Source organism: Hypomesus nipponensis, chromosome 24, assembly GCF_054491055.1.
Source record: "Hypomesus nipponensis isolate SF chromosome 24, ASM5449105v1, whole genome shotgun sequence".
NCBI lineage: Eukaryota > Metazoa > Chordata > Actinopteri > Osmeriformes > Osmeridae > Hypomesus > Hypomesus nipponensis.
In genome coordinates, this window is record NC_140384.1 from 3,310,942 (window position 1) to 3,337,303 (window position 26,362).

The following is a 26,362-nucleotide window of genomic DNA, read 5'->3' on the forward strand; positions in this document are numbered from 1 at the left end:
TTGGTCAAGGGTTGCTTTAACTGGCAGCGCTGACCATAGACTATCGCCACATGACATCAGATGGGTCCGGTGGGTCTTACACGTGAGCAGAGTCTGGACGAAGGGCGTAAGGTTAATGCTACAATTTTGTATGCCTATTTTTGCGATTATGTAGTTGTTAACTTGGTGGTCTGATAGACCTGTAGTTTGGATAGGTCTGACTTTTTTGAGATATCGTAAAGGAAAATAATGATAACTTGAAAATGTTCACACGTCCTTACTGTGCGTATGAAAACTGTAAACCTACCAATTGGAATGTGTTACCGAGCTGAGAGCTGGCATTCTCACGGCCCCTCTCATCTCTCCCGCCACGAACCTCTGGTTTGCTTGTCCTCTTTTTCTCTGCTGCAGTAAAGATTATTCTTTTTTTTTTTACCGGGCGGGGGCGCTTTGCTGTGTGAGGAAAGAGCAGCCGCACACTGTTTAAAGGGGCTTTGTCTCCCCCAGTTTGCCTGTTAGGAGCAGTTAATGATCGAACCAGTTTAATGAATCCCCTTTGCTGCTCAGAGGGAGCAGTTGGATGGCTACAATTATCTCTTTGCTCATGAACTATCTCTTCTATCTACTCGCCTTGTTCGCCTACTCGGGAGTTTGAAAACTAAAACACGGAGTGGAGTGTTGGTGTCTCGATTTCCAGACTGTCAGATGTAAAAGTCGACTGCCTTGATTTTTGTCACCAGTAAACCTTGTATTGGGTGAGTATGTTTTAATGTTGACAAAATCAAAATATGCATCAGGATACAGTTTGGAATATTCATTGATAGGATTCAACAGAAGATCTAGGGGGTTGGGTGCGAATGCAACTTGCATACTAGGGGTAAAGTTTTTATTGACTAAATTTCTTCGTTGGATTTGTTGGATTGATTCTTATTGATGTAAAAACTTAACCAGAAACATTACTTTTTGATTAACAATGGGAACTCACCAAACGTACCAAATTAAGGGGCGTATGAAGGGGCAGATTTTAGCGTGGCATTGAAAGTACGCAAGAGTAGCATGGTGGGCAATAGAGTGGGGGTTAGGAAAAACTATTTCGCAAATCAAATCCACGTGTAATATCTCTCCTGCATGACAAGAATACCTATCCATCTCCTGATTAACAGGAACAGAAAGAGGAAAAGTGAGTGAGGAGAACGCATACACTAGTATGTCGTTATGTAAATAGAGATACATTAAACACGTTTTTGATTATAATAGTGTTTTTGTAATGAATGTGTTTTTTTTTAGCACAAATAACGCCATCTCAGTTACAGTATCAGCTTAACACAGGTGATGGCCATATCTTGCATGCTATTTTGTATAGTAGAACGACACACACATCTGTTACATTGGTAAGTATATATTTACAACAAAGCATGTAATGCATGAACACAAGACGTGAATGAGACATATGAATTATTTGCCTCCAGACTCAAACATTCTATGCTAGCTTTGATACGTGCCTCAATAACAAACATCATGTCCGAAAGATGAAACTAGGTATGACCCCCTTGGAGTAGTGGGCTTTTAGAATACATTTCTCTCTCTCTCTCTCTCTCTCTCTCTCTCTCTCTCTCTCTCTATCTATCTCTATCTATCTCTCTCACTCACTTTGAGGTCTTTTCTCTAATGGACAAAAGAGGAGCATGATATTAGGAGGCAGACCTGGGCTGTAGGTGATGTAGTAGAGTGTATTGTGGAAGGGAGCTTTCACCAGTTTTATCAGTTACATGCACAACTTACTTGTCAGGCATATTTTACATATGTTCAACAACCACACAGCGCTGGATGTATGGAATGCCGTTTTAGTCCAAATTAATTAAATAAATACATAGATAAATAAATAGATAAAAAATCGATAATTAAATATGGCTATGAAATAAACCCTGAAATTCAAAAAGATGGCAATAAATATATAAATATAGCATCATATAATTATATAGCTGATCCATTTACCTACATCAATAAATAAATACATTTACTTATTTCAACATGATATTGTGAATATAAATTTATTTCATGAGACCTTTTTTCCTAATTCCACTTTTATTTATTTTTTGAGAGAAATGCAAGCGAGAGGGGCGTGGTTAGCTTCAGATCAAAGCAGCTGCAGAAGATCGAAGGCAGATAGGAACACCTTGATTCGAGAGATGATGGAAGACATAAGTAGTGTTAGAGATGGCATGCTGGCCTTAGTCGGCCTTATCAAATTGATCAACATGGCTTGTCAGGGGATATCATTTTGGCACATGTTGAATATTTTGTAGAGGTACTTGGGCGGATAAACTGCTCTACAGAACATAGACATTGATAACAAATCCTTAAATAGTTTGAGACAAGCTACGCCTAGCAAAGAAGACAATCACTGCCACCGCTACGTCGCTATGTCTGCCATTATGTGGATAGCTAGGTCGATAAGAAGGCAGCTAGCAATAACTATCTAGCCTCACCATTATGCCATGCCAGTATTACCATTTAGTGAGACCTGAAGTGAAGCCAGACCATTCTAGACATTACCCATACCTTTGGATTCGGTGTCCTTGACTGCCGAGAAAGGCGCCTTAAAAATGAATGTATAATTATTTACTGCTCCAAATTGAAAAGTGAGGCGATCCTTCGATTAAAGTCAAGTTTTTGCGTTGTCAATATTGGCAATGAAAAGTTGCAACTAACCAAGACATGTCCAGGCCAAGCTCCATTCAACACGGTAAACAATACCCAAACCTAGATACTATAATTTATGTAATTCTTCAATATTAAATCAAACCCCTACCACTCGACTTGTTTTAATATCAGTGACATAACGGGTTTGGCTGTTCAGGTCTCTGCCAATACAACCCAACACTAGCTAGCTGAAATAGCCACACTGATGATGTCCTTTTGAATAATTGATAGCTAGCCAGCCACTTAACCTACAGTTGCCGACCTGAGACCAGTTATAGCTAACATACCACCCAATGGAAGACGTAGCGGTGGCAGTGATTGTTAGCTTTGCAGATGAGCTAATGCAAAGGTAACTTCAGCGCTACGTCGCAGCTTTGAAAGTCAAAGTCCCCACACATACTAGGATGCCGCCATCACTCCAATTGGGAATCAATGATAAAAAGGCAGAGACGACACGGAGATTGTGGGCAAAGCTTGTTTACATTGTATGCTTTTCGGCCATTTAAGGGCTCTTGTCACCCCCCATACAGGTAGCATTGCCTGGTGTTATCGCCCTGGTTTCCAGACTACCTGGTTTCCGTAAGCATGCCAGCTGTGCGTTCACCTAACAGCAGCAGCTGCTGTCGGCTTCTATCACCAGATTTGTCACAAATTCACAGACATTATTGCCGATTTTCAAGTTGTATCTCATATTTGCTGCTGTAGACTGAGAAAATAAAACATTTGCAAGCTCGCATGAAGTTGAATTCGATCACACTAGCAAAAACACAATATGATTGTTGGTCCGTTGCTATACAATGCCAGCTATTCCTATGGTGGCTTTCTACACTTGCCATCTTGCACTCAAACACAGTGCTTGATAAGTCTCAAACTATTTAACTGATCAATGTCTATGTTCTGTAGAGCACTTATCCGCCCAAGTACCTTTACAAAATCTTGGAACGTGTGCCAAAATGATATCCCCTGACAAGCCATGCTGATCAATTTGATCTATTAAGGCCAGCATACAATCTCGGACACTACTTATGTCTTCCATCATCTCTCAAATCTAGGTGTCCTTATCTGCCGTCGATCTTGTGCAGCTGCTTTGGTCTAAAGATAACCACGCCCCTCTCGCTTGCATGTAGGATTGTAATTAAATACAGCACAGAAATAATGTGGTGTTCGGAAATATATGTGGCGTTACGAAATAAAAGTCCCATGAAATAAACAAATTTTGTCTTTACAAAAACATAATTTGGAAATAAGTACATTTATTTATTTATTGATGTAGGTAAATGAATTCAGCTATATCATTATATGATGCTATATTAATATATTTGTTGCCATTTTTTTTTTTTCTGGGATTATTTCATAGCCTTATTTATTTATCTATTTATCTATTTATTTACCTATGTATGTATTGATTGATTTATTTAGTTTTGACTAAAACGGCATTCCATATGGATGTTGCTTAGGTTATTTGACTTTCAAATCAGTGCTCAAACCTAATACCCCAATTTAAAAGAGGGCTATGGGACAGTTTTTGTTGTTGTTGTCAGTTTATAGAATGTACTTGTTCAACATCCTTTAGTAGGTTCAACGTTGTACAAGTGATGATGTAATAACTCTCCCTGCTAACCAGCAACCACTCTTCTGTTGATACAGCTAAGAGATATTAAGTAGCTGTGGCTAAACTCAAGGTACATTCAGATTGGATGTTGTTGTGAAGACTTGCTGTTATTGTCTTGACTGATTTGCAAGGGACAGATGTAGCCCACGGAATCACTCAGGAAAAACATTACATTAAGGGCTTTGACAATGTATTGATGGATTCTTGAGATGTTTTATGGATATTTCTCATACAGAAATGGGACAATTACGCAGTCTCTCATACACAAGGTCTGAAATTCTGCAGAACAATTCCATACTGTGCTTACTCTATAGTTGTGTACAGCTCCAGAATTCACTTTCTTATGATCCCTCTCTTACACAAACACATGTGCACAAACAGTAAGCCCCATTTTTCTGTATTAGTTTCAAACTCTCCCACAGTCACACACACAAACACACTCTCGCATACTCACACACACAGAGTAAGCAAAAGACAACACTCATACACACACCTTCCCTCTTGGCAGCATTTGCAGATGCGTGTCCTGATCCCTTTCCAGAATCTCTTCTAGGCCCAGTGCTGACTCTGAGTTTTCCACTCCTCTTATGAAATAGGAGCAAGAGACATGAGCACCATCCGAAGAGCAGAACTGGATTCCTTTACGTACACACACAAGCACACACACATTCGCAGACAATCACACCAAATAATTTTGCCACTACACCCCTGCCTACTGGTGCTGAGGAGACCTTGGCATGTAATCAATTCACTGCCCTGTGCATTGTCAAGTTCATATTGGCCCATGCCCATCTAAAATAACACTGCAGAGTCTAACTTGGCCCAGAATTCTATTTACTCTCCCAGCCCTCATCTGGCCCAAATTTTCTTACCAGTGTGTATTCTGCATCCCTACATTTGCAAAACATGGAAGCATTGTGTGGCAGGCTAGCTACTCTGGTGTGCATGCCTAATGTTTGTTTTGGTGTTGTATACTTTACTTTAACCCTTGTGCTGCCTTCGGGTCACATGACCAAAAGGTTCATAACGAACCATCGTTGTGTTTACCCAATTTTACCCAATACAAAAGCAAAATAAAAATAATTTTATTTTAACCTTCGCAATGTGGGGGGGTCTGAGACAGCTCAACGGTTAAAAGAAAATGCTTCACTTAGTTTTTGTATGCGGTAAAGTTGTCGCAAACGACGGTGGGTCGGAATGACCCGAGGAGAACACAAGGGTTAAAGTATGGGAGATAAAGCTACTTGTGTTCTTGTTTAGGTCCATAAGGAACCTTGAACTCTGTCTTTTCTTTCATCAGTTACTTTTCTATGATAATCCAATTCAGTGCAGGATATAAAATTCCAACATATTTGCCTAGACATTCTTCTGGTCGAAGTTCCAGAGGCATTGTTAGACATAAAACTCTTGCTGCGCACATTTATACTGGGGCAAGTGCCCCAGTAAAAAGGGTCTAACTACGGTAACGCCCCTGACTGTACCCAAGCAGAAATGGGGGATTAGACTGAATGTAGAAAGCACTTAATGTTAGATGTTTGTAGAGTGGCTCTAATGTTTAAGAGTTGAGGGTCTTTGCACAGCCAGATGGTCTTAGTTGCGTGGGAACCTTGGATGATGTGCTGTTCTTACCCGAGGCTTCTTGCTGTCACAAGCTGGTGGTCCTGAGTCCCCCCAAGTCCCCCTTGTAATCTCTGTGCTGAGCAGTTGACCCACTCTTAGTCAGCCAGGGAGAAAGAGAGAGAGAGAGAGAGAGACAGGCAGGCAGGCAGGCAGGGCATAGAAAGACAATTGATGTACAGTGGCTTCAGAAATGATTAATTCCATAATTTTGCACTGTGATGCACTTGTGCCGCAAAAAATAGGCGTAAAACAGTAAACACAACTACAATACAGTTGTCATCTGTACACAATGACTCAAAATTGTTCACACTTCACACTTGTTCCTAATGGTGATTTGGAACAACGTCAGCTTTCACTGTGGTGTCCGTATACGAGAATAGTTCAACATCAACCAGCATTTTTTACAGTAAGTATTTGCCTTCCACCACACAGCCCTTTTTTCAACCCAATTGAAGAGTTTTTCTCTGAGTGGCGGTGGAAGATCTATGACCTACACCCATATACCAGGGAAAATGTCCTACAGGTAATGGAATTGGCCTGTGGTGACATAGTGTGGAGTGTTTTCAAGGCTGGATCCAGCACACCAGAGAGTTTTTACCCAGTTTTTCTTTGTTCTTTGTTAGCCCTTTTTACAAGCAATGTCACAGAGGGCTTCACATACGCCCATATAACTGGCCCCTCAGCCCAAAATGTTGACATTTAGCAGACGCTCTTATCCAGAGTGACTTACAGTAAGTATAGACATTCCCCCGAGGTAAGTAGGGTGAAGTGCCTTTCCCAAGGACACATCGTGATTTTACACGGCCGGGAATCGAACTGGCAACCTTCAGATATTAGTCCGACTCCCTAACCGCTCAGCCACCTGACTTTCTAGGAAGACAAGGACAAGGAAAAACTTCCAGAAAAACCCACTAGAGAAAAAACTAAAGAAACCTTGGGAAGAGCAGTTCAGTAAGGGATCCCCTCCTCCAGAGATGGTTGGCGAAAGAGAGGTGCAGAACACAGGCTAAACGTAGTCATACATCAGGAAAGTGTCAACGGGTGTTGAAACACCAAAATCCAGTGTTTCAAAATCCAAAATAAATTGTCTTTATTGCTACATAAATGCATTTGCTGTGTATACATAAACAAATGTATTTACATGTAACTACATGCCCTGGATGCTGTGTTCTCCATTTTTTTGGTTTAGGGGCGAGTGTTTGATTTTGCCAGAAGAGTCAGAGGTTTTGGACATTTTGTTTGAAGATCTGGTTTTGTGTTTACAGTTTTGAGAAAATGGTTGACGGGTTGCAAGAAATGTGTATTAGCAATCGAGAAAAACTGTAATTGCAAAAAAAAATTATGCCCAATTGCCCATTCATTGACCATTATTATTCAATTGCCAATGACAAATTGAAAACATTTTATTTATTTATTTGCAAATGCATACAAAATTTAAAAATGAAATGTCTTGTTTACATAAGTATTCAGATCCTTATTTCAGTACTTTGTAGAATATCATTGGACAGCAGTTACAGCTGCAAGTCTACATGGGTCACCTCTGCAAGCTTTACACAACTGCATCTGGGCAGTTTATCCCATTCTTCCTGGCAGATCCTCTCAAGATGTCAGATTGTTTGGGAAGCCTCTGCTATCTTCAAGTCTCTCCACAGATGTTCCATGAGGTTTGAGTCTGGGCTCTGACTGGGCCATTCAAGGACAGTCAGATGCTGTATGCTTTGTATTGTTGTCATACTGGAAGGTGAACCGTCACCCCAGTCTGAGGTTGTGTGCACTTTGGAGGATCTCTGACCAGTGTCCCTGTCCCTGCTACCCGAGAAGCACCCCCAAAGCATGATGCTGCCTCCACTGTATGACCTGTATAGTAAGCCAGGTGATGAGCAGTGCCTGGTTCTTCTGCCCAAAGTGTTACATTTTTGTCTCTTCAGACCAGATCAATTTCTTTTCACATGCTCTCGGTCCCTTAAATGCCATTGGGCAAACTCCAAGCGGGCTGTCATTTCCCTTTTACTCAAGAGTGGTCCGTCTACTAACTCTACTATAAAGGCTTCATAGATGAAATGCTGCTGAGATAGTCATCTTTACAGCAGGTTCCCCATTTCTGCAGAGGACTTTTAAAGCTATCTTGGAGTCACCGTTGGTTTTTGACCACCTCCCTTACCAAGGCCCTTCTTGCCTGGATAATCAGTTTGGCAGGAGGAGTCCTGGTTCCTCCAACATTCTTTCATTCCACAATTATATTATTGAGGCCTCTGAGCTTCTCAAACACTCAAAGGTTTGCGTTGATCCATGCCTTTTCACAGCTGTATCGTGGAGGTCGAGTTTCTGGGACTTCATGGCTTGGTTGTTGTCCTGTCAACACTACAACACAATAAAATGTGTTAAAAGTAATGGCATCTGAATACTCCCTGAAGCCACTTTGTTTTAGAATGTGTGTGTGTTGGCGTCTGAGAAATCTGGCTGCCTGTCTTGTCTACACCGAGTGATGTTGTCACCTCATTGTGTATCAATAGGCCACTTAATCATCACATCTTGGAATTATCTCCAATGTGTTGAGGTTCATTTCACTGACTACAGTATAAGGTGCCAGATAATCGTTACCCTTCTCACCACCACTAGTTGGGCTCGACTTTATCACTTGTCCGGTACAACGTTGTTCCAAGTTAAATTATGCAAAACAGATACTAGATCATTGACCTGCTTTACAATTCTGTGTTCCAAATGACAGCAGTGACCAGGCTAGGATATGATAAGTTCACATTGAACCATAACATGTAAAATGTATTTTGAACTGTTAAACGTTAGATGATTTATTACTCTTGCCTCCCTTGCATACCTCCAAGAGCTTTCACCACAACATTTTCCCTAGAGGTCCTAAACTATGCTTTGCTATCATATTTTCTGTGTGTTCTGTATGTATACTTTGAAGGGGCCAGGGGTAGAGACCACTCTCAGACAACACAAAGTGACCCCTCACCCCCTGACATTTTCCTCAACACCCTCAACCCCCACCCTCACTTCCACCCCCTATCTTCCGCCATTTCAGAACTCCTCACCCTCCCCTAAATACCCTCAGATGACTAGCGGAGTTCAGATCCCAGAAGAAAATAGGGTCCAGGGTTGTCTGTGGGAGACAGAGTACATGAATGTGCGTGTGTGTGTGTGTGTGTGTGTGTGTGTGTGTGAAATCACACAAGGTGGAGGCTATGGGGGTAGAACCTCAGTGTTTAACTTGGGACCTCAGAAGGCAGGGCTAGACCCACAGAGCCTCCCTCTCCTCTGATTGGCCAAAATGTATTTCTTGCCTGTCAAAGGGCCAGTGATAAGTTGTGGACAGGCTGGTGGGAGTAGACTCTGTGTGCTTCCACCAAGAAGGTTGGCTTCCACAGGAGAGCATGATCCTTGTTAAAAATAGAGGGAAGACTGAAGTTTGGGATTAGCATTGGGGAAACATAGCATGGAGCTCTGTTGTTCTACAACTTCTTCAAACATACGTTTTATAAAACACCAGACAGTGTAAATGGAGAGAAAGAAATTGGGAAAGAAGGGAAATGGATGGAGGAGGGGCCTATGATGTGCTGGTGTGGAAAGAAGGAGTGTGTGAGGGAGGAATTTCATTTGGACTAAACCATTTCTCAAGGCTAAATAACCTTTCTGCCTGCAACACTCCTCGCACTAGAATCTCTGCAGTATATATGCTGGCCCTCTGGCTTGTGAATACACAAGCACACTCACTTTATCCATATTAATTTATTTTAGAAATAGGAATTCTGTTGTCTTGTCACTGATTGACTTAGATTATTTCTCATTGTATAGATTTGCTGTTACTAAGGAAACCAAACTAGCATGTGTGTGTATGTGTGTGGAGTGGTTCACCAGAAAATGCTCAAGGTCTCAGGATAGCCAGTGTTGAACAAGGTTTGGGGTCTAGCCTGTGCTGTAAATAGCCAGGGGGGAGGAGGAGACAGTAAAGAGAGGTTGTCTTGTATTTAAAGGTTGGACAGAAATGTCAAGCAAAATGTCTGTCCAGCATCTTGGTGACCAGCAACAACTATATATTAGGAATAATTCTCTACACCGCTGGAACAGCCAGGGGTATATCCATCAAGCCGAAGCCGTGGCTATGCTGAAATGGGTTTTATAAGGACATGTTATTTAAGTGTTTGTGTTTTATAAAGGCTTAGGTTTAATGGTCCAGTTGTTTGGATACAGATGTTTCCCATTAAAACCGCAGACTATTTGTGGCATGTTACATTATGCTACGGTACGTTATGTTGTGATAAGATACATAAATCCACAAAATAGATTTTCCTGTTCTTTTCCCAACAATTTTGTTGTTGGCAATCCAATCACAAGGGGGCATCTCTGAGTAGGTTTAAAGTCAAGATGAAACTGCATTTTGGAAGTATCTGACTTTTAAATCATGATGTACTTCTTAGGAGGTCTTTGCTCTGTGGCGCTAAAAGTTGAAGATTGATAGATGGCTTAAACTTCACCTTCTCATAGCAATCAACAACTCAAATGCTCCGACAGTAAAATTTAAGAAATACGATACGTGTGGCCATTTCAGGACTGTAATAAATACCACCAATTATTGCGTTCAGACCAAATGCAATGATTCGACGGCATTCAGACCGAATACAATGATTACTTGCCTGTTTACGTACGTACCTGGGTGCACTCTGCCCTGTTTACTCATTGGCCCAGACTTACAGTATATTGTATTACGCTATCAGCATGGCTTGACAAGTCAGTGGGGTTGTTTTGTAACCATAAATTACTGCAGTAAAAAATATATAAATATATATATTTTTCTTCCTTAACAATGAATGAACATAAATATTACATGTGTAGGGGGTTTAATATTAGCCAAACAATCAAACCTATTCCCCTATGGTTTAACGGAAGACAATTCACAATTGTTAAAACACTTTTCTTGAAACGGTCACCCATTTTCTCAAAACTGCAAACACAGAACCAAATCGTCAAACTAAATTTCCCAAACCTCTGACTCTTCTTGCAAAATCAAACACTCTCCCCTAAACCATTTACAGGAACCTGTGCTCAAAATCAAACTATGCTTTCAGATCATAAACACAGCAAATCAATATAAACACTATGAAGAAATCATTATACACAACACAAAAAAATGGAGAACACAGCATCCACGGCATGTAGTTACAAAATGTGTTCACGTGAAATTCACTTTTTTTCATTAAATTGTTTGTGTTTTTTCTTTATTGCTACATTTAGCAATAAAGAAAAAACACAAACAATTTCATGAAAAAAAGTGAATTCACACTTTTATGAATATTACAGTAACCATCACAACTTAGTACTGTCAACAAAGAAACAACGGGGTAAAAACCCTCTGGTGTGCCGGATCCAGCCTTGAAAACACTCCACACCCTGGAGATTTACCCTGGTATATGGGTTTTGGTCATAGACTTTCCACAGCCACGCAGAGAACAAACCTCTAATTGGGTTGGGAAAAGGGCTGTATGGTGGAAGGAAAACATTCACAGTAAAAAATGCTGGTTGATGTTGAACTATTCTCGTATATGGACACCACGGTGAAACCTGACATTGTCCCAAACCACCGTTACAACCACCGAATCAAGTGTGAACTATTTTGAGTCATTGTGAATTATAGATGACAATTGTGTTGTAGTTGTGTTTACTGTTTGCCGCCTGTGTTTACCAGTTTGCAGTACAAGGGCATCACAGTGCAAAATGTTTTTAGTGAGTGAGAATGTGTTTAGAGTTTTTCCTCATGATTGTAAGTGACTGATTCGACAAATGAGTTTAGTTCAGAGAATCTGGTTTTGTTTTAGCAATTGTGAAAAACTCTGATACAAAAAATACAAAAAAGCAAAGGAAAATAAACACTTAAAACAAACAAAGTTACATGTTACATGTGTCTGATCCAATTACGTAAATGATCATTGTTTAAATGAAACACAACATCTCAAGCAAGAATGTAAAAAAAAAAGAGAAAAAAAAAGGCACAGTACAAGGTTTAACTGTTATGCATGAATTAGGACTTATTGATGGTTGAACTGTGGCACAAAGAAGTTTTGCACATAATGAGAAGAGGGGAATTATTATTTGTATCGAGACCAAATTTTGGACATTATTTGTTCACATAAGAAATGTGCTTGGCAGTGTATGAAAGCAATGTAAAACGTCTTTCTGTTTTGCAAAAAGAACACTGTTTTGCTTCTTAGGTTATGATGGAGATTAATGTATTATAAACTGAAAATACTGTAAGAAACTGATTGCCCTAACTATATACATTTGCATTAATTCCAAAATGAGCATTTGACTCAATTTCAGTGGACCACGTTTCTTGGCATTGGGTTACAGTAACAGGTTTGCAGAATTGAATCATTTCAAGGAATCAGTTTTATATTCTGCTTATTCAGTTTTTTCAGAATTTACTAAATCCTCTGTGGCAATAGTTAGAGATAGATCAGTATAATTTATCAGTTAATCTAGCTGTCTAACATGATTAAAACATTTGCAGAACAGCAACTTAATCTATGATTTGTAGACACAAAGCTATTTAAAGTAATAATTCACTGGCATAATCAAATCTAATCTGGTATAATTACCATGTCATTCACTAAGCTTTTTCAATAGTTAATGCATTTCTTTTTGGGTTCCTGAGCCGATTGTTGTGACTGCCACACTGTTTGTCCTTTCTGTAGGGATACATTACTGTAAATACTTGGAACAAACACAGTGGGCAACATGTGGAGGGGTAGACAGAACAAGGACAGCCTAGATGTTAATTATGCCCTGTCCGGTGTCATGTTTCACACAGGCCGTCTGAAAATAAATGACAACTGCTTGTGCCACTAGATCAGTGAGAGAGAGAGGGAGAGGGAGAGCAGTGGAACAGATATTGGCTCAGTATTTCACATCAGTATGTCGGCACAGAGCATCACTGCTAATTGTCTTTTCTCTTTCTTCATATCCCCTCTCTTCTCTCTTCTTTACCATTATCCCATTCTCAATCTGTCTGTTGTCTCCCGCAAAAGGAATCGCACGTTATGGCCTCTTCATCATCATCCCTCTGCCGCATCATCCTTCTCTACCTGCTCCCCTCCTGTAGTTGGTTGACTGCTCTGGGACTTTCACCCATGGACAGCATGACATCATCAGGTAGGTCACTGCTAATCTCAAACACACATATGCATGCCTGTTCACACACACCCTCATGCACAAACACACAAATGTCATTTCTGACCAATAAGTGTTTCACAGCTCATTACTTTGACATCATCTGCTCATAATCTTTCTGTAGTTTTGATTGTGGCATTAGCAGTTAGATTAGCAGTATAATACCCATCATATCGCAACAAATGTCTGTCAAACAAGTCTGTATTTGCCAAAAGGACTGGGTCAGTGTTGGGCAAATCTCCTCCTTCTCAAGTCAAACAGACCACAGATCAATTCAACTGTGGAGGGTAAATATTGGACCCAGTCTGAGTCAAAGTCCATGGACGGGATGGAAGGAAAGATAGTGGGAGGGTGGGATTGGTGCAATAGAAAGAGGGACGAACGGGCGGAACAGATGGATGGTTCGAGGGCCCACGTGTGTATCTAACTGGCTCAGCACGCACTTGGGAGGAAACCACAAGAAGCAAGAACGCTGTGTTGGAATGGAGAGCTGCTAAATTTGGTTTGAACGAGGGACACTCCGGAATTTAAAATGGATTTGTTTTGGGTTGCCACATAGTTGTAGGAATGTTGCTGTAGTTCTTAGAGTGTGTGCAGTGTGTGTGTCTGAACAGTATGTGTGTGTGCATTTGTGCATGTAATTGTGTTTCAGGACAGTGGCCCATGTCTGGTTAATTCAGGACTAAAAGATTTGGGGCCTCATGTATAAACGTTGCAATGTTGCATTAATGTGGATGATCACATCAAAATGCCAAAACCCAAAACTGGAAATTCTATATAGCCTTCTGTTTATTGCGCTACCACTTAATAACTTCTGTTAAACTTGAGGGTGTCAAATGAACGTCAAAATCACTGTTACAATGCGCCACCACTCGTTTCTTAATTTAAAGTTTTACATCGGATCATTTCTTCTTCATTTCTGCCATGGTCCGGTTCTCCGAACTCACAGCATTTATCTCCCTATAATAATAATAATGATTACTGATTGATGATGATCATGATTGTATTTGCAATCAGGGCAGGCGCAAGCACCTTCGCCGCCCTAGGGAGCGCAAATCGGAGAGATGCCCCCCACCCCACACGCAGCGCCCTCTGCTGGTGGGGCGGGACGGTTAATTAATGGACGGACTTCGGAATTTGGCGCCCCCCCTTCATGGCGCCCTAGGCGGCTGCCTAGTTCGCCTATAGCAAACGCCAGCCCTGTTTGTGATGCACCTTACATTAAGCTAAATCTCAAAGTGCTACAGGTTAAAAACAAGAAAGGGCCAAATAGTGACAGTTTTCCACTCCGCCGACTTTCTTTTGTCGCTAATACCTGATGACAGGCCGCCAATCAGGACACATTTTCTCGCCTCCACCTCTGTCGTCAGAACCGTTAAATAAATGCATTTATTAAATAAACTTCATTTTTGGTGCGGCGTTTATTCGAAGAAATACGGTAATTCAGACAAATAAATGACCTCAGGAGCGCATTTATAGTCCATCTGCTTATTGATTTATGGGAGGAGGCAAGGCGGGGTCAATGGCTCGTTTACGTGCGATCAATCTCACGTTGATCGTGATTTATAAAGGAAAGGTGCGCAGGACCTGGCGTACGACCGGTTTTACACATGTGAATATTTCTGTACGTAGGTAGTTTTCGAGTTTTGGCCGCGCGCCATCTTCTGGTATGAAATCTGCGCAATCCTTTATACATGAGGCCCCTGACCTCCTAGGGACTGGCTCCACCAGAGTCTGAGGGTGCATGGATTATGCAGTCATGAAAGCACTTCCTAATGTACTAAGACGTGGGCCCCTCTTGGCACTTTGAGGATTTATGGTTATGTTGGCAGTGGATCAGAACTCTCTCCAGACTGTGACCTGTGGTTTAGAGGTTGCTTATAAGCATGGGATAGCTGTAGAGTAAATGAGAGTAAATTAATAAGAGAGGCCAAGGGATGAAGGGAAAGTGAATGAAAGAAGGGAGAGAGGTGGGGGTGATGGGAAATAAAAAAAAAGATTTGTTGGTTGTCTTTTGTGCATTTGTGGCTTGGCCTAAGTATGTCTACACATAACTGAATCACAAATGGTTAGGCATAGATCCAAGAACCTGACCCCTAAGATCTTTTCCCAACCTGGTTGTCTGAGAGCCTCTGTCTACGTTTTTATCTTCACCAGGTTTGCAGAACCTCATGATTCAGGCCTCAGTAGCCATGTTGACCCAGTGTCTTCAAATAAACTGTCTACCTCCCTTTCCAGACTATTTTGATTGGTTACCAACCAGGCCCGTGGAATAGCCAACTGGCCCACTCTTCCTCAGCAACCATGACACACATGTATACAAAGAAGAGCTGCTGATAGAGAAAGTGTCCTCTATCCTCCTTCCCTCCCTTTCTTTCCTCCTTCATTCCTTCCATGAGACATTTCTTGTTTTCTCTATCTCCCTGAAAATGACTTGTATGACAGGACTTAATTAGTAAAAGCTGTTTAGGGGTTCACATACTTTACCCCGTTCATCGTCAGGGGTGGTACACTGAATGATAACTAAGACTTCATTACATTACAGTACTGTCTTATAGAACAAATACTCACAGACTAAAATCTATTTGTTGCCGAATTGTGTTTGTCCAATTGTCTGTCTTGAGTTTCAAAGTAAATATATGCTTGATGCTTTCAAGCTGTGGTCTGGTTGGTTGTTTTTCACAGACGACCGTTGGGTATGAAACCAAATTTGTACCATTGTTCTATCTCTTCTTCTGCTTTGTTTTTTAAGCCCTCTTCATATGACTTTGGCCATGAGATCTGGCTTCTTTCTCTTTCCAAATGACAATAATCACCTTTGAGTAGATACAATTTAAAAACGTAGTTTTGTCATGTTTGCCTTATAATGTATTTAATTAATTTGCAATGTTATGATTGTTTTCTTTTGTCTTCATGCTTTATTAGACAGATTGCAAGTGTGACAGCAAAGGAAAGGAGAGAGAGAGGGAAAAACATGCAGCAAACAGCCAAAGATGGATTTGATCCCTGGCCCCCATTTGCAATGTTATTTAAATTAATCTTCATTTAACTTTACTTTGACAATTCTTGCTCTAATTTCTCCAATAAAGTGAAATAACAGTGATTTGAGTATATTTTGTATAATAATAATAATTAGGCTACACTGTCCAGTTTACCCCTGTTCCATCATACCAAGGGGCAGTTTTAGTTGTGTGGCTGTATAAAAAACCCTACCATTCATTACAGTTTAGCGGTGAAAGTTACAATCTCATTTGCCATCTTTGGGGTTCAAACAAAGTTCAGACTAGGATCCTCTGACTGACTGACACATTGACCACCTTTCATAAACACCCTTTTAGTCTTGCTAACCGAAACACATTTTTTGTGAAATATCATTCACCTAACAAATCATCAAAGGCAGGTGGCTTGTGTGCCATTAACTAGTGCGTGAGTAGAGACAAAAGGCAAAATATTGCTGCTGCTTTAGTCACCGCTTTAGTCAGCAGATGTCAAATGAGGTACCCTGAGCATTTTATTTGTTCATGCCACCAAAGGTGCATTTGCATAGATTTCACCAAAAGTGTTATAATTCAAGCATAATTTAGGCATATATTTTTTTCCACATTTTTGCATGTAATTTATCATTTGAGTTTGCCAGTTAACATTATAAGTAAGCCAAAAAACTTCCATACTCAATTAAGTCAAATAGTTAATTGCACATTTGTAGCTGACCAATTCGTTTACACCTGAGCCTTAGCTGTTACCACTGTGTCTTTGCAGATCCTTGCTCCCATTCAAAGCATTGCATCGTTGACTTTTTATTATTATAGTATTGCATGTCAATCAATCTCTGCTCCCTTACCCAATTTGGACATTATTAAGCAATTACATCCAAAGGTTCATTCATGCGGGGAGCATCTGCGTTGTATAAATGCCTGCATTCTTTTGGGAAGGATTTCCAATAGACATGGGAACATTTATGCTGGATTTGCTTCCCTTTAGCCACAAGAGCATTAGAGAAGTTGGGTGATTAGACTTGGGTTGCATATGGTGTTAGAATTGGCTTGCAGATGGTGTTAGAATTGATCCCTAATTAGTTTGATAATTGTGTTCAAGTCAGGGATCTGTGCAGGTCAGTCAAGTGTTTCTAAACCAAACTCAACAAAACGTTTTTCTATCATGCTTTGTGCATGGGGGGCATTATCAAGTCAAAACAGGAAATGGTGTTTCCAAATTGTTGCCACTCAAATGTCTCAAATGACAATGAATATTTCCATTAGTAGAACTAACAAAACAGTGAAATACAGCAGGATGACACACATACTGCCAAACACATGTGGTTGCAGTAGTTACCAGGCCTATTACAGGTTTATAATGGGATAATTATGTAAACAGTCTACAGCATATTACACATCAGATTGCATATTTTAGTTGATGGCTCAAGTCAAGAGATGTCACAGTTATTTTATGCTACCTAAACAATGACAAATGCAATGCATTGTGAGGGCATTTTTTCTGAAAGAACAGAACAGCAAAACATTCCGCATTAGCACACGTAGCATTTCAGATCTCACTCACAGTTGGGACTGTTTGCGCTTTTACATGTGCTTTTGGATGTGTGTGACGTGTTCTTGACTCAAATCTGTGATGTAGAAATCAGTAAAGGGAGAGCGGGGACCAGAAATCAATAGTACCTTCAGACACGTATTTATTGCTGCGCCAAAGATAGGGTCTGGATGAGACTGAGGAGAGGAGTAGTGGTCAAGAGGAGGGTGATGAAAGCAGGAGGCAGCAAAACGAAAAGCCTCCGGGGCAGGGAAAGAGGGAGGTGTTAAGGTGTACGGTACATGGAAGAGCAACACAAGTGTATAAGGAGTGAGGGATTTAATGAGGTTTAAGGGGGGGGGGGGTGATGTGATAGGAAGCCTATCATTTCTTTCAAAAGAAGACATATTGAATTCAATTCAGATTGTGTGTAGGCTTCACAGCACAGATTTTGTTATTCTAGTCTGTACTATAGCATTTGAGTTGTCAGGATACAGTGACAATGAGATTAAAGTGTCCATTTAAGAGTAGAGTCTGGTCCAGAGCAGTCTCAAAGAGAAACATTGAAATGCACAGCGTTCGTTGTATTAGCTTGAAGCGTTATTTTTATAGGCTATAGACTTATAAACATATATTCACTGCTTATAAAGGATATGCAAAGTACTCTAAAATATGATTAGTTTAGTGTACATAATTATAAACTAGACAAGTACTTTTGTTGCCATCAAATTGGAGGATTATGTCTATAAAATGCTATGATACAAGTTATTATAGAAATGAATTGAAATATAACCAAAAATGTAAGTTGTCAGTCAGCTATTTAGTGTCATTGTCATTGTACTGAATCCTGTACAACTCAAACAGAACCAGAGTATCTAACCAAAGGATTAATAAATGTGTTGTTGGCAAAGAATGTTGTATGTCTGCTGAGTATACGGACACCTAGTCAAAAATGATCATGACCATTCATTTGCGGTTGACAAATGCTTCTGGATTACCTCCAACCTTCTGGTTAGGCTTTGATGCCAGATTTCAGCCATAAGAGCCATATAGGTTGGGAACTGAAGGAAATCTTCATGCTAAAACATTACCAATCACTTTCAAGAAAAACAAGGTTAAATGTGGAGTCGCCACTATTTAAACAGAAAACTACCAAGACTCTTTGTAAATTGGTTCCAGCTGTTTCATTGTATAAATCCAAATGAATAATGACGATAAATTAATGCAAGTCAAATGATGAGATTCTATATTTCTCTTTCTACCACCTCGCCTTTCTTTCTCTCGCTCTCTTTTGTGCCCACACTCAGATCCCTTTCTCCGGGGCCCTCACTTCACCTCCTGTAAGTCCCATGAGCAGGAGACGTTCCGATGTTGGTGGAGCTCTGGAAGTTTCCAGAACCTCTCAGAACCTGGAGCTCTTCGAGTCTTCTACCTAAAGAAGAGCAAGTGAGTGTGTGCATGTGCAAATGTTACTAATTTAGGTTTTGATCTCACCCACAATTTGTGAAATACATTTTTCCACTCTCTCTCTGCCTACCTTGTATTCCTTCAACATCTATTCCTTCGATTCTATTCCCTCTATTCCTCAGCTCCATTTCCAGTGAATGGAGGGAGTGTCCTGAGTACTCCTCCTCAGTGGAGAACGAGTGTTACTTCAACAAGAACCACACTTTCATCTGGACCAACTACTGTGTGGAGCTGCGCTCCCAGAACCAGAACATCACCTATGACCAGTTTTGCTTCTCTGTGGAGAATATTGGTGAGGCCCAGTACTAAACCACACCAACATGGATCAAATGACTCAAGATCACCCATGTGGTTGTAGAATTGGACACTGATTCTGGATTGAATTGGACACAGGATTCTGATAATAAGTGGCTTACAAAGTAGAATAGAATGTGTCCTCATACTATGGCCTCCTACTCATCCTCTCACATAAAAAATTGCTTGTTGGGGATCATAGATCAGCCTTGTTAGCAAAAATATTCTAATGCAGCATCTTCTTTTGATATAATCTAAACAGCCAATTGTCTCCTCATATGGAGTTTGAACTTGACAATATTTCGACTGCTGTTGGTCATGTTCTAGTTCCCGCGCCAACAGTGTGACAATCTATGAGTCTATAAAAGAGCACATCTGGAGCCTATTTCATGAGCAGTAAATATTCTTGTTAATTGTGGTGGTCATTCAGGTCAGTGTATGGAATAGTGGAAAGATTATGACAAGGGTGGATGGATGGATGGGTGGGCGGGCAACCAGATGTTGATATTTGTCCCTTTGCCCTCTGATAGTGCACCCTGACCCCCCTGTGAGACTGAACTGGACTCTGCTGAACGTGAGCCTCTCAGACCTGCACTATGACATTATGATGAGCTGGGACCCTCCACCTTCGGCAGATGTCAAACTAGGCTGGATGAAACTGGTCTACGAAGTCCAGTACAGAATGAAAAAAAGCACACACTGGGATGCGGTAAATGACACCAACAGAACTATCACAAGCAGACACCAACACTCACACACACAATATCTGGTACCAACATTCTACGTCTTAATATTTGTCCGACCTCTTTCCCTCCAGTTGGATGTTGACAGGTACACCCAGCAGACCATCTATGGCCTTCACACAGAAGAGGAGTACGAGGTGCGCGTGCGCTGCAGGATGCTTGGATTCACAAACTTCGGGGACTTCAGTGAATCTGTCTTTGTGTATGTGCCAGGAGGTTCCAGCAAAGGTAAGATGTCAGGAAGTGAGATAATGGAAAAGGGACAGAGTTTGTTTACATAACGATCAGACAAGTAAGATGTGATTGTTAAGGAAGGGATTGTAGTGAGGCAAATTGTGAGATCCATCCCAAGGAGGGTATTATGCTTACAGTCGTTTTGAAATTATTAATGAGGAAGATATTTTGACTTTCTCTCTTAGAGTCCTCGTTTCCAGTTACGTTGGTCCTCATCTTTGGGGTTGTGGGCGTGATTACACTATGTATGCTTATCGTCTTCTCTCAACAGCAGAGGTAAGCACACTCTCTCTCTTTCTCTCCATCTCTCACACACACCCGCATACCCGCAACCAACCATCCAAACAGAAATATATTATATCTCCATTGTCAAAATATGTTCCTGCTCCCCTTTCAGACTGATGGTGGTACTACTGCCCCCTGTTCCAGAACCCAAAATCAAAGGGATAGACCCAGAACTACTTAAGGTACTTCATCACGGATCAATTGTGTATGTGTGTGTATTTGTATGAGAGAGACAAAGAGAAAGAAAAGGAGACATAGAGAGCGAAATACAACTTAGAATGCAGTATTCTTGTTTAATAATATCACCTAAAGCAGCCAGAAATACAGTATATGTGACATGTGCTGGTAAAAAGGTCTGCACATCATCAATCTCGAAGTCGCGCTAAGATAATTTATTTTTTACCACTTTTCTTTTTTTCATATTGTGAAAGTTAAAAGTTTTGAAGAAGTCACATAATAGACAACACTTTTAGGGTAACTGGATACTCATAATTTGTCGTGCGGAGAATTGATAGCCATGTAGCCTATTTGTATGCCTTCCTTAGCCAAACTGTTGTTAGCTATGTTAGCTAGCACAGTTGCAACAGTGATGTCCATATGGTTGGGGTGGAGTTAACCATTGTTAACCATTGTTCCTACCCCATTACCTGCCAGTAGAAAGTTAAAAATATCCAAATCTTTCAAGGAGATTCTCTCCGCTAGGCGCTAGTTGATTTAAGAGGTACCAACATTCAAATAAGCTCATTCCAATATTTTCAGATTGAATGCATGATACATATCTATGATAATTCATTTGAAAGCTTACAATCTGCACTTTCATGATCCTAAAAACTGAAAAATACCATGACCTTGATGTGTTCCAAAATACCAGCACCTGTCACATATGTCATATTTCCATTCAATCAGAAATTGGCAAGTGTTGTACAACTTTTAACCAGAATGTTCTGTGTTTTATTAAAACAAAAAAAACTAAGTTTACAAGGTTATGGTAAACAATAATGACAGCAATATCAGATGGTTTATGAAGGCTTTGCCAGTTGGCCATTGTGTTTCTGTCAGTTTCTGTCTGTCTCTCATCACCTTGATCCCACCAGAAAGGGAAACTGGAGGAGCTGAACTTCATCCTGAGTGGCGGGGGTATGGGGGGGCTCCACTCGTACTCTCAGGATCTCTACCAGGATGAACCCTGGGTGGAGTTCATCGAGGTGGACTGGAAGTCTGAGCTTGAGAAAAAAGAGGACAATCAGAGCTCTGACACCGAGCGTCTACTGGCACTGCCCTACCCAAGCCACCACACTCACCTGGGCTGCACACACACCCTCAGGTATGCTCTAGATTCAGTGGTATTCAGATGTTGAGTTTGTTGATGCTAATTTGCGCATGGTGTAATCTTCTCGCTATGTAATGATACATTTCTCTCTCTCACTCCTCTCAGTATCGCTGATGATGACTCTGGTCGAGCTACCTGCTACGAGCCAGACCTTCCTGAGCCGGGGGCTCTATTGTTGATGTCTACCCTTCTGTCCAGCCAACTCCACAAAGGTGAGCCCATTCTGGGTAACCAAAGTTGGGTGAAAACCCCGAACTGGGAGGTTCCAGTTTTTGGCCAGGCTCCAGAAGTCCAGACTCAACTGGAAGAGACTCAGAGTTGCGTCAACGTGGATTTCTACGCTCAGGTGAGTGATATTACTCCCGCTGGAGGGGTGATGCTATCCCCTGGCCAACAACCACGTTCCCAAGAGAACAGCACCATCACGGAACAGAGCACGAAAGTTAAAGAGGAGAAATGCGAAGAAGAGAGTGAAGCTGAGGAGTGGAGGAAGAGGGGGAAGCAGCTGTTGGTGTTACATCCTGAGGGAGGGGGCTACACCACGGAAAGTATTGCCCGCCACGTCAACACCCCCATCCCCCCTTTACCCAGAGAGGAATACCAAACTGTTCCCCCCCAGTCCCTGGAGACCACATTTCAGCAGGGGTTCTTCTTGCACCCTGGTGCAGTGGTAGGGGAGTACCAGTCCCCCTACATCCTCCCTGAGTCTCCCCCAGCCTTGTTCCTCCCCCCTGTTTCGGACTACACTGTGGTACAGGATGTTGACTGCCAGCACAGCCTACTCCTCAACCCTCACTCACCCCAGACGCCCCCACTTGGCCCCCCTCAGCACCCCACAAAATCCATCCCCACCATACCCGTTGACTACCTCTCTCCAGACCTGCTGAGAGAAACTACATCTCCCAAGATAACTGGGGGTTTTGTAGGGAGTAACTCATAATCACAAACAGACTGATTGTACATGAGCGCTGCTGCAAACCAAATATGTCACAACATGACTAAACTGCATGAGTAAAACCCACACAGTTTGTGAAGGAAGATGCAGTAAGGAATTTTGTCAACATTGGATTTGAAAGTTAGGTTCTGTCAGTACTTTTGAAGTTGAAATGTAACAGATCAAATGTTGTCAGAGTTTTTTGAAGGCTTGAGGGGGTTGAAAGTGAAACTTATGTTAAACGCACCCTATCAAAACAAACTTTCAAATCTAGCTTTTCTACACACTTCTTCGCCCATCCAGCACAAAAGCCAACCAACAAGTTGTGGCTGACTGAAGCTTTATGCACAATATCTGTTCCTTGGTGCCATTTTATTCTGCCTTAACTCTTCTTAAGAACATTATGATTTGAACAAACTATGTCTTTATTAGCTCGTGTTTTCACAATGTTTTGATGAAGTCATATTGTACAAGTTGAAGAAGGCAGCAGTACAGTCTGCAATTATAAAGGAAAACGTTCTTTCTATACTCTCAAGAATGATAGCTGTGGCTCTTGTATACCAACCCTATAGCAGACTCTTCATTATAACTAAGGGGCTGTTTTCTGTGCTCCTTCATACGGTACATTAATTATCTTCTGATTACCTCCAGTGAGGACCTGACACAGGACCATGGAATAGGAGCCATGAGACAGCATGTTGTTCACGCCACAGTGAGTTCAGTTGCAGAAATGAACTGATAGCATGATCAAACAACAGTTATCTCTCTAGCAGCAGCAGGGAGGAGCCATCTATAAACGGTTTCTATAAAATAGCCTTAATTACCAGACTTTACTTTTCTTGTGGAGGGACAATGACTGGAATCATGCTACGTATTTAAAGGGTCCTCTCAGTTTCTTACAGGATCTTTGTATGCTATTAGTGCATATCTTATGTAAATGTCTGTCTTTTTTCAGTTAGGCTCCTCTACTGTGCTTGAGCAAATACCGAGTACGTATAAAAAGTGGAAGACTAGTAGCTTGCACATTACCCCACCCTAACAAGCAACCCAACACAAACAAGACACATTCAATGAATCAAAACCTTGCAAAGAACAATGACTATCAAATCAACACATTAAGCCAATAATAGAATCAGAACAACATTGTCATTACATAGGAGCTGCTATGCAGTTACACTTCGTTATGGTTTAGAGGTACAAGTTATTAAGTGAAACTTAAGTGGAAGTTGGGATTTACATTACATCTTATCCAGAGCGACTTACAGTAAGTACAGGGATATTCTCCGAGGCAAGTAGGGGTGAAGTGCCTTGCCCAAGGACACAACGTAATTTGGCATGGCGGGGAACTGTTCCGGCAACCTTCTGATTACTAGCCCCACTCCCTCACCGCTCAGCCGTCTGACTCCTGATTTCCAGGTTTGTAGATATAATTGATCTTGTTTTATTAACACAACCTTTAACTGCCCTCTACCATGTCCACTTATCCCTTACGCCCTTCCCGCATACTTTTCCTTCTTATACTTCTACTACTAAAAATCTATACTACTGAATTGCATAGCGATTCCCATGTACGTTCAATGTTTTAGGTATTGCTATGCAGTTCCATGTAGTTAATGTAACCTTAATGTAAAGTGTTGCCATCAATTCTACTAAATCACAGAAGTGTGTTGTATTGTACATAGACTAAATGTATCGCAATGGGGACGAAGTCAGGCATGAAGAGCAGGAGACAATACCTTGTCAATGCATAATGAGCACACACAACGGATTGAAACAACTAACACAATTACCATGTGTTAATTACCTTTTATCCTTTATAAGAAGACCTTGATAACATCAAACAGCTATAAATAAGCTTTATTATTATTATTATTATTTCATAGGCTGCATTAGAAGCTCTCATTCCGTTACAATGCCTGTTTTTACAAGAATGATTCAAAAAGTGAAATATAGATCTTTGTAATGTTACTGCCTGATGAGATATTCCTCTTCAGCTTCTGTGGAGTCATGTGTTAGGTCATTCTGAACCCTCTGTGGCAACAGTTCATATACGCTTGGGAAATGAGGATATGCCTAAGCATTATGGGATACTATGTATCACACAACACGTAATTTAAGAGGCTTGCTTGCTTCTTTGGTCCCATTGAGAAACCTCTCAATGATATTTGGCCTGTGCTGTGATCATTATGTTATTCAACTAGAAATGTCTTAACTCTATTAGTGCCCTAAAGTACATGTACTTCTGCATAAATATGTTGTTACTAATTCAAACATTGTACTGCTTGCTTGATTATTACATGTTTCTATTTGCATTAAGCCTTACCAGAGGTAGGCCAATTTTCAGGAGTTTGCAAAGTATGCGGTGAAATGTAATGCATAAAGACCTAATTCCACCGTATCATGTGAAAAATGTAAAATCTATCTGCAATGTTTTGAAGCCTAACTAATGTCAGGCTTAGATTTCTCTCAGTGTATACAGTAAATTAAGACATATTATGTAGAGAAACACGCCTAAGAATAGGATTCAGTTGTTTATTTTGTAATTGTGTATGTCTGCAGACTGGAAGGATTATGCATGGCAACCTTGCATATTGTTTTTGCATACTGAAACTGAATGATGAGACTCAGATAGTTGCTAAGGTTACAAATAGAAGGAATTGAATGTTTACGTTTGAGTTTTAACAGTATGTTGGTATGAGCGTATGTTAGTCAATTTTTGTTTAAACTTTGTAATCTTACTGACACTTTAAAGCAAGCACTTTCTACAAATTGTATTACATATGAGTGGTGTAGTCCACAATTTGTATTACAGACTAAATCAAAACTCTTTAAGCTATTTAATAAAAATATAGGTTCTAACCCTAACCCAATATAAAAATACTCCAACATAATAAGAACTATGTAATATCAGTATGCTATTAGTATTAATACGTTCATCTCAGTATTAAATGCTGTATACACTTTTGATCAGGATTGTTTGATAGATACACAGTCAAAAATATGACATACTATTGGATTTGTGTAAAAAGTTATATCCCCCAAAGATGTGACCACAGACGTTTGTCACGCATTGGCTCAAGAGTTTATAAGGAGGTTGAACAGAGGTAATAAAGATGTCTAGACTGCTTTATACCTACACGTCTCGATGGATAATCATTATTTTCATTAAGGATGTAGTTGTCCTAGTTTTTTCTGTAAAGCCATTCTAAGTATTTTCGCTTGACAAACACAGTATTATATGTTTCAAATTGTGCTATTGAGGTCAACAGAATACTCTTTTCTGATCTGATATGGGTAGTCCCTTCAAATGTGCTTCTTCCACGCATCATGTGCAAATCTGTACTGTTCAAAAACAGATTGTTTCTGTTCAAGTATTCATTTGCTGCCAGACACATTAATGTGCCCTTAGTAGGCAAGCTAGTTGTGCTCTAAAAAGCTTTGTTGCATTTGGT

At 40.6% G+C, this 26,362-nt stretch overlaps 1 protein-coding gene across 2 annotated transcripts; it reads left to right on the top strand.

Annotated features, from left to right (window-relative positions):
• The first annotated feature begins 76 nt into the window (after window positions 1-76).
• Window positions 77-26,042, top strand: ghra (growth hormone receptor a). 2 transcript variants are annotated; one of them, XM_084690785.1, is made up of 10 exons: window positions 77-734; window positions 12,958-13,081; window positions 18,931-19,069; window positions 19,213-19,382; window positions 19,915-20,093; window positions 20,202-20,355; window positions 20,547-20,637; window positions 20,759-20,828; window positions 21,741-21,970; window positions 22,082-26,042. In XM_084690785.1, the coding sequence occupies exons 2-10, from the start codon at window positions 12,970-12,972 to the stop codon at window positions 22,914-22,916; spliced, it is 1,980 nt and encodes a 659-aa protein (XP_084546911.1). In that variant the 5' UTR covers window positions 77-734; window positions 12,958-12,969; the 3' UTR covers window positions 22,917-26,042. The 2 variants fall into 2 exon arrangements, with proteins under 2 accessions (XP_084546911.1, XP_084546912.1); XM_084690786.1 differs by lacking the exon at window positions 77-734 and having other exon boundaries at window positions 11,239-13,081.
• The last annotated feature ends 320 nt before the right edge of the window (window positions 26,043-26,362 follow it).

Excerpts from the sequence above, each read along its gene's own strand:
- ghra (XM_084690785.1), top strand. The coding sequence starts at position 12,970 with ATGGCCTCTTCATCATCATCCCTCTGCCGCATCATCCTTCTCTACCTG. Across the intron at positions 19,070-19,212 it reads TTCTACCTAAAGAAGAGCAA|CTCCATTTCCAGTGAATGGA; the intron begins GTGAGTGTGTGC and ends TCTATTCCTCAG. Across the intron at positions 20,638-20,758 it reads GTCTTCTCTCAACAGCAGAG|ACTGATGGTGGTACTACTGC; the intron begins GTAAGCACACTC and ends CTCCCCTTTCAG.